Source organism: Parus major, chromosome 7 (genome assembly GCF_001522545.3).
Source record: "Parus major isolate Abel chromosome 7, Parus_major1.1, whole genome shotgun sequence".
NCBI lineage: Eukaryota > Metazoa > Chordata > Aves > Passeriformes > Paridae > Parus > Parus major.
The window spans coordinates 10,749,969-10,759,106 of NC_031776.1; the positions used below are offsets into that span (position 1 = coordinate 10,749,969).

General features: G+C 39.2%; 1 protein-coding gene across 3 annotated transcripts in view; it reads left to right on the forward strand.

Annotated features, from left to right (window-relative positions):
* Positions 1–6,434, forward strand: part of SPATS2L (spermatogenesis associated serine rich 2 like) — a 139,966-nt gene extending 133,532 nt beyond the window's left edge. For all 3 annotated transcript variants that reach the window (XM_015634361.3, XM_033516073.1, XM_015634362.3), the window contains 3 exons: positions 398–500; positions 3,246–3,466; positions 5,092–6,434. In XM_015634361.3, coding sequence (XP_015489847.1) covers positions 398–500; positions 3,246–3,466; positions 5,092–5,487 — 720 coding nt within the window. In that variant the 3' untranslated portion in view covers positions 5,488–6,434. The remainder of the gene's footprint in view (positions 1–397; positions 501–3,245; positions 3,467–5,091) is intronic.
* Positions 6,435–9,138: the final 2,704 nt, after the last annotated feature.

Here is a 9,138-nt window from a genome sequence, read left to right on the forward strand (position 1 = left end):
TTCTTAAAGCATTGTAGCACCTCTGAGCAGTGTACAGATGCTATCAGAAAAATGTAAGCTATCCCCTCCTAAGTGTAGCAGTGGGGAATTTTGCTGTTTGTATATTATTTATACTCAGCAAGTAAACCTGATAGCTTCAGGTTCAGTGATCAAACATATATTCTCTGCTGACATGAGCCACTTCCCAAGTGTGGGAGTGATCCACCCATCACTGGGCTCTGAGACATAATTTGGTAAGGATGGGAAGATACTTGGTTCTGCACAGAGATCTTGTGAACAGAGCAGGGTCAAGAATTTGTTGAGCCTTAAAGCAAACTTAAGTATTGATTGGTTCTTTTACCATCCATACAGTCTTTGCTCAGAATGTCAATCACTGTTAATATGTCTATTGTTGCAGCACTTTGTGAGTGAACGGAAATATGATGAAGAGCTGGGCAGGTCTGCCAGATTTTCCTGTGATACAGAGCAGCTGAAGACCCAGATTCAGCTCTGTGGAGAAAGTAAGTGCTGATTATCCCTCTCACTGAGTTTCTCAGAACATATCTGTTCAGCAGAGCTGACAGCACGTATGCTGCCAGTGTGTGAGTGTGCAGTAAACCCAGTATGAGTGGTGTCTCTGCATGTAGCAAGACTGCTGAACACGCACAAGTCAACTTCACATTTTGCAACACGTTAGACTCGCTGTGCCTGTGCTGCACACTCTATCTGCACGTGCACAGTACCATCTGTGTCAGAGATTTCCAGGTATTACACAGATCAGTTGGAGTTTTCAATCTAAACAGGATCCCAACTCTAGAGAATTGATAGATTCAGTAATTTATAAATAAATTTATATAATAATTTATAAATGCTAAGAAGTAACTCCCCAGCTTTATAACAGTATTCACTGGGTTTTTCAGGAGCCATCTAGAGTCCCAAGTCATAGAAACACTAAGGCTGGAAACCTTGCTACAAACCTCCTTTTAGGTACTTGCAGAGAGCAGTAAGATCTCCCCTCAGCCTCTTTTTCTCCAGGCTCCTGTTTCTAAATCATCTGCCTTGGAAACTCAGGTTCACATTTTTTGCTTCAAGTATCATGTCCCTGTTGCAAAATAGAAGCCTATTTCTCATCTCTGTCATGCCTTTTTCTCCCCTAAAGCAAAGTAAACGATATAAGACTTTGCCCAGTGTGTTACCCTGTCCTATGGTTTTCCATTCAGGAGAGAAGTGGTAAAACAATACTGTACAAGTGCATCTTGGTGGAAGGAAAATAATAAATGTTTTCAAGTAGTTCCTAAAAATAGAAAATGGAGAAAGTACTACACAGTCTGCCAATACAAGCTTCTGACTGAACAGCTAAAGAACTGACTGCTTGGAGGCATAACCACTTTAACTCATTAGACCATAAGAATTGCTTTTGCAGAACACTTTGAAGATCCATCTAACCCCATATCCTGTCTCAATGAAACCAACCCAGGATGTTTCAGAGGAAGACATAAACTTCCCAGTAATGCATTTAATTGTTTACAGTCACCTCATAGACGCTGTCTAATACCCTGAAGCATAAGAGATTGAAAATTCCATCAACATTATCTTGACTAATAATACCACAGCTGCTATTGATACAACCACAGACTGTTTTTTAAAACTCATTGAACTACTTTTCTAAATAACTTCCAGCTGCAGTTAATTCTGCAAGTTAATTATTTATACCTCATTTCAGTAAAGCATTACATAAGCATAGTTTGATTCAGGCCTGTTTAAATCAGGTCAGTGAAGTCAAAAGAGCAGCTATTTGCAGGAGAGCATTGTCAAGCTAGAAATGACTGATAGTGCCCTGACTGTCTGAAGAACTTTGCTCATACCTGCCCTCAATGACCTTAGATGAGCAATTTGTGATGATTGGTGTCTTTGATGGGAGCTTTTGAGTGCAAAAGATGTTTCTCTTAGTACCATCTCTCAGTGAGCCCTCTACTCTGCTAGGAGCTGCAAATATCCCCCAAACAAGAGATTATACAAGGCCTATAGCTAAGAACAGCCACTCTTGAGGGTTTTAAAAGGAATAACCAAACCCACAGAGCTTGTGCAAAGGAAGGAGTGTTTAGCATGAGGAGATCATGGAGGGCATATATTCAAAATGAAGGATAGGAAGAAACAAAAATAATTGGATTGACTGACATATATCAGAATGCCCAGTATCCTTTCCTTGTACATCTTTTTTGTTATAAATACATTTTTATGGCAGGCATCTGGATTTTTATATGAGCTTCCATGTACAGCAGTCTGTTTTAGATAAGAGAGAATTAATAGAATTCAGGAATGGTTGGCCTCATTGCACTCAGGAGAGAAAATTCACTCCATTGTGCAGATCATTGCATTGTTTTTCTGAAGAGGACACCTAGTGGGAGAAGTAGCTGATGTTGGTGTAAGATCCTCAGAAACCCCAGCAGATGATGCTTAGTTACTAAAATGATTGCTCATCTTCTTTCTCTGTAATAGAAGTGAAAAAATAGAAGTACCTCTTAGATAAAAACAACAGGTACCTCTCTGGAACGAGCCTCAGATTTGTCATCTGTACCAGAAGGAAACAGAAAAATTCCATAATCAGAAAAATCAGGACAACAGATCAAGATCAAGAGCTTCATTAGCCTCAGAATCCTCTTCAAGGGGGCCATGCTTGGGGGCCATTTCGCAAAGGCAGCTTGAAGAAATGCAGAGAGGAATCGAGGATTTTTTGACTGCATTTCATATCCAACATGACAGGGCTTAGTAAATTAGGTGATCTCAAAATACTTAAAGTAGAAATTAGGAATATACTGAGATGGGCAGTAGTGGTTCCTGATGGTGCAGACTGCTGTGGTCTGCATGAAGTGCATTAGTGCATTGCATTCAGTTCCAGTTTTTATAGATACCCATAATACAGAAGAATCTTTTTTATCCATTTCCTTTAGAGAGGAATAAGTAAAGTTCTCTTGGATGCCAAAAGCCTGGCCTTCTGCCAGGCTCCTTCCAATTTTAGTGCAGTGCCACCACATTGGCTCTTTTATCTCCAGAAGTGCTTTGCAGTGAGGCAGACTTACAGTTGTAGAAAGCTATGGCCTGACTCCAACCAAGTTACTTCAATAGCTAGCTTGAGTTAGCTTACTTCATTATTTACAGTGAGACTGAAACAATGCTTCCAAAATTAACTGTAAGCATAAGAATACAGCCTTCTGTTTAGATGTTGATCATTTAAATGATAACACATAATCCCTTCTTTTTTACAGTTTCTCACCCAAAGAACAACTATTCCTCAAGAACACCATGTAGTTTAGTGCTGTCTTCAATGACCTCGCATGCAACAACTGGCAAGCAAAATACGCACAACCGAAAGTCCTCTAGTAATGCCAAGAACTCTGATAATAAAACAGCCAGCAGTAAAGTACAAAGTTACCCTTCTTCCAATCCTACAGAATCTTCTTCTCAAGGAGTCCCAACAAATAAGCAGGTAGGATGTCCATCAGTTGTGAAATAAACTAAATTACTTCAAAACTTTCAGAAAAATATGTAGCATTGAAAGTTGTTAATAAAAAAATCAAATACTGGTTCGTGGTCTATATTTAATTAGTAATTTTTGAAGGTAGTAAGCATATATTTTCCAGCTTCATTTTCAAGTCAGTGTGAACATACAAAGTAGAAATACCAGAAATACCATGTAAGTAACGACAGCTGTCTGTATACAAGTGTCTAGTGGCAGTAATATAGTGAAAAAGAATAGCCCTCCATTATAGCTAACTGCTATGAAGGAGAAACATTTAGTCCTTGACAAACGGTCAGCTGTTGTGCTGTTGAAGCACAGTTACTAGATACACTTTGAAAGCAGAATCCTGCCAGGTTTAAAAGCATATTATTTCAGAAGCTCTATAATACAGGTTATAGTATTGTGCTATATTTGTAGCATTATATTATATATATATATGATACATTATTAATTATATTTTGTTGTAATAGCACCTTAGAATGTCCCTGTACTATTATTCTTAGGTAAAGCTGCCACTAAAGTTGATCTGAATTTTGTCCCAGTAGGAATTTTAGGCTCAAGTAGATGCCTGAAGGGAAATATAAGATATTGCATAATGTCAGTGCACGTATGGAGTCACCTGTCCTGTCAGGCACGGAAATAAAAGTAATTCAGCCATTTCCCACTAAGAATCAAAGCATCCTCTGAGCAAAATACCACAATGGACATGTCTTCCACAATGAGTATGCTGAGACCACTTCCCTGGGGAGCCTGTTCCAGTGCCTAGCCACCCTCTGGGTGAAGAACTTCTCTGATACCCAACCTAACCCTGCCCTGACTCAACTTCAGGCCATTCCCTCAGTTCCTGTCACTGGTCACCAGAAAGAAGAGATCAGTGCCTGCCCCTCCTCTTCCCCTCACAGGGAAATTGTGATTGCAGTGAGGTCTCCCCTCAGTGTCCTCTCCTCCAGGCTGAACAGACCAAGTGACCTCAGCTGCTCCTCCTCCTCCTCAGCTTCTCCTCAAGGCTCTTCACCATCTTCACGGCCCTCCTTTGGACCCTCTCTAACAGTTTAATGTCATTTCTATATCATGGTGCCCAAAACTGCCCCCAATGCTCGAGGTGAGGCCGCCCCAGAGCAGAGCAGTGTGGGACAATCCCCTCCCTTGCCCAGCTGGCCATGCTGTGCCTGATGCCCCCAGGACAGGGATGTCCCTGCAGCTGCCAGGGCACTGCTGACTCATATTTAACTTCTATTGACCAGAACCTGCAGATCCCTTTCCTCAACAACTCTTGCTGAGATGTCTAGAATTTCATCCTCTTTTCTGTATTCTCTTGAATCATGGCAGATTTTAATTTGGCATCAGTGATGAACTTCCCATCTTCCTGAACATTCCCATTCCTGCCTCTCCAGGCTACTCAGATGTAGTATGGTGCTCATAGTTCTGGTTATAGTTACTATAAAGAGAATCTGGTAACAACCAAAACTTTTTAGTGTTTTCCATCTCCTGTTCCCTCCTTACAGTAACACTGCTAATTTTGACTGCTGTGTTTCTTGGCCTGTTGGAAGGATTCAGACAACCTAACAGTTATCCAATTTCTTTCTGGGTAGAATGGGCCTTCTAGCCAGAGACGAAGATTCAACCCACAGCACCAAAACATGCGACTCAATGGATCTCATAAGTCACAAGGTGCCAGTAACGAGGCAGATCAAAATACAAAGAGTGGTTCCAGGTCTGAGCAGAGAAGACAGCAGCATAACAGCTTTCGATCTAAAAATAAAGGAGCTGTGAAAAATCAAGAGCAGTCTACAGCTGCAAGGACCACAGAGAATCCAGCGCATTCGGAGAAGTCCCGCCGGAAGCATCACACACCGGACACCGCAGAGCACAGGCCTTTCCAAGGCAGCGTTGGCAGGGTGGCACAATGCAATTTATGTCCTGCAAGGATGGAGGTCTCTGCTGATGCCACTGTTCTTTCAGTGCCAGCTGTCACTTTGGTTGCTTAAAATGTCACAGTGATGGCAGGCAGAAAAATTCAATCTCTTGATTTTAGTTTGTTGCTTGAAAAGCTTGTTGAAGAAAATAAGTCAGAAGATAGTCTTTTAAATCTTTTGCTGCTTAAAACTTGTTGATATCTTTATTACTTACTAATTATCAAAATTAAATCATACTTTCAAGGCTTTCCCCAATATGTTCACATTTATTTTGTCACAACTGTATGGAATCTTACCAAAGCAGCGTTTACTTCTTAGAAAAATAAAATCTAGATTGGAAAGATAAATTGATAATTAAACTTGCAATAGCAGAAACCTGTTGTAGATATGTGGTTATACCAGTCAGCATTATTATTTCATAGAACAGCCTGTGTTAGAAGGATCCCAGGAAGTCTGTATGCTGTGGTCTGCGATGAAATCAAATAATCTTGTAGAATTTTTCAGCAAATCTCTATACACCTCTTTCTTTCTGTGCGTGTATACACGTACATGCATGCACACTGTATACACAGAGAGTATTGTTCTATACAAGAAAAGTTGAAAAAGCAGTTCATTTGATTTTAGCTTATTATTCCATAATCTGAGATCTTTAAATTCAAGTATAAATTGTATTAAATGTATTACATATTGGTATTTTTCATGGACAAACTATTTTTATGAGGCTGAGGAAATATGCTCATTTAAGTTTGGAATGTATATAGTAATGGCTATTCAGATGCACAGCCCTGTTCTCCATCCTTATCTGCCACTTTTCTATGACTAGTTGGATTTATTTTTTGCATATGAAAAGTTGCAGGTCTTCTAGACTTGAATTCAAATTATTTTTCTATATTTTTGCTGTAGGAACCATCTGTCCATAACAAGAGCTATGACTAATAAATTACTTAGTCTTTATGTTCCGAGTCTGTATTTCAGAAAACCTGTTTCTTCCAAATAATTAAAATCTTCTTTCTAAAATACTCTGGTGTTTGCTGCTTTGCAGTGCCTAACCTTGTGCTCTTACTCAAAATGTATTTGTACAGTGGAGCTGGTATCACTGGGAGGCTTTCAGCTGAGTTTGGACTGGACTAGGCTTTTGCTTCTAGCTTGATTCTAATGCCACAGCACACAAAACAACCTTGCCATGAGAGCCACCTCCATGCTGAACACATTTTACAGTAAGTTACTGTTTCACATAGCAAGGCGTCAGAATCCAGAGCTGGCCTCAAGTGACCTGTTGGCCTAAGCGTCAGAATCAGAAAGGTGTAAAGGTCAGTAAGAGCAGGAGGACACTTGAGTAGCTCTAGAAGTTTACACCTAGGTGATTGTTCACTATTGCTTTTTACCAATTTCCTCTGCCTAATTTCTGTTCACTGACTGTACAATTCCTTAGTACTGACTGGATTACCCTCCTCTGAGGCCCTTGAAAAATAATCTCTGAGGGAAGAGCGAAGTGCATTCTCTAATTTTTACTTCTCTTTATATATGTATACAGTGTCCCACATGTAATTATTGGTAAAACCTTATTTTAAAAGACAAGTAACTCATCATCATTGGGAAGAGTGGTGAAAGAAAAATAAACATGTAGGTAGACACCGGATTTCTTAGCATTGCAACACTGCTTTTATCCTAGTTAAATTACCTGTCCCACTTAAGCTGCATGTTTTGGAGCAGATGGAACTGAAATTCCAGAATTTCTGTTGTGCATACCTATCATATAGGTAGCTTTTCAAAATTTATCTGCTGCCTTACAGTTTTCACTGTAACCTCACTCCCTGTGTAATATCTGCATGGAATTTGTAATTAAAGAGATTTAATTACAAATTCCATGCAGATATTACACAGGGATTTCTTATATTATCCATATGTAAGTTGTGAAATGTGTCTCTTCTTGTAATCCTTCCTAAAAAAAGAAAATCTAACTTATCGGTAATGACATTTATTCCTTCCTTATAGCTTCAACGCTTGATTATTGCATTACTGAAAGTTACTTTATTCCATAAGTCAGTTTCTCACAAGTGACCTTCTGCAGATAAATAAAATCTGTAACTTAAGTCAGCACAACAAGACCATCTTGTGCTCTTCAGTACCGGCCAAGCTTTGATGCACTGGAGTCTTAGTATGTGACAGGTGAGAGATGGCATTTCTCTTTTCTCTGGTGATGCAAAGACATCTTTGTTAGAAAGCTTTGCATGGGTTTGGTTAGGCTGAGAAGGCTGGTTGTGGGAATGCTGCAGTTTTAGCACACCAAGTTTTGTCTAGTATCTCTACTGGTTTGGGAAGGTTATTCCAGTGCACATTTTAACCACATGTGGCTGCGCTCTGAAATTTTGTCAGAATCTTCATTTCATGCGTGTCAGCAAATCCAGCTGTTTGGCCTCACTCAAAAACAAACATGGGATTCCCACTGCACTTTGTGCTCTTCCCAAAGTGGAAACACATCTTAAAGGGGCAGCATTTTTAAAGCAGGTTGAACTATTTATCTTTTGTGTAAGAACAAATTCAGAACCCAGCAAAGTAAAGATCTACATACACAGCTGGAAAACTAAAAGCTGAAGGTAACTTTGATACCTTGAGAAGGCTGACCTCGAACAAAGCAGATATTTATTTAAAGGTCTTAAAGGATACACCTTGGGCAGTACAAGAGCCTGGCCAGGGCTACACCCAAGATGGACCTAAAAATGGTCACAAAATGGACCACTGGTCATGAGGTTTCACATTTTTGTAAGCTTAGGTCCATCTGCATATTGGGGTTTGTTGTCCAATTACAGCTTCAGGTTATGAAGTCCCATCTTTCTTGTTCTCTCTCTTCAGTCCACCGTTGTTTATGCTTTTGGGCCTGAAACTTGTAACAATTGTCCTTGGTATCAAACTAGAAAAGGAATTGTTTTGTCTTCTTACTCTGTGAAGAGAGCTCTTAATAAGCTCTTAATTAATTCTTAAGAACTAACACTTAATATGAAGCTAAAAACTATACACCTAGGCAGCACAGAATCTGAAAAATTATACTTCAGGCATCAACTTAATGCAGTCAAGCTCTATGGAAAACTTGCATTAGTTAACCAAGTTTGGGAAAAAGAAAAGATAAAAAACCCAATACTTAATGTGCCTGAAAATGTCTCCTTTAAAGAAAACTTAATGAGTCTGAACATGTATGGTTTTGGGGTTTTTTAACATGCTCTCTGCTGTAATGATTTATAATTTTACAAAGTTTCAAAGTAAACCATTGTCACACCACTTGACAGTGCATTGTGGTCACCATGAAGGTTAATGCTATCCATCTCTCATAAAATGGTTCAGTATCAGTCTTAGCAGTTAATAGAAACTGAACAAGATTCTATGATATAAAAAAGCCATGCTGGAAGTGCCTACTTAGGTAAGTTAAAAGACTATGGTTGCACCCCATCTAATGGAAATAAATAAATCAAGTCCTTTCTTTACCTTCAGCACAGCCACTTTGTCATTTCATCATGAAATGAAATTCAAGGGGGTTGTTTTTTATTATTTTAACCACAAGCTAGTATGTCCAGGACAAAGAGAAGACTCGTTAATGCTGCTGTAATGCAAACGACACAAATGTTACTCAAAAAATACTGTGCTACCAAAATAATTAAGTAAACACTGTTTACTGAGTAAAAATAACTCAGTAAACACTGAGGTAGTACAAACTCATAAAGTCCTGTA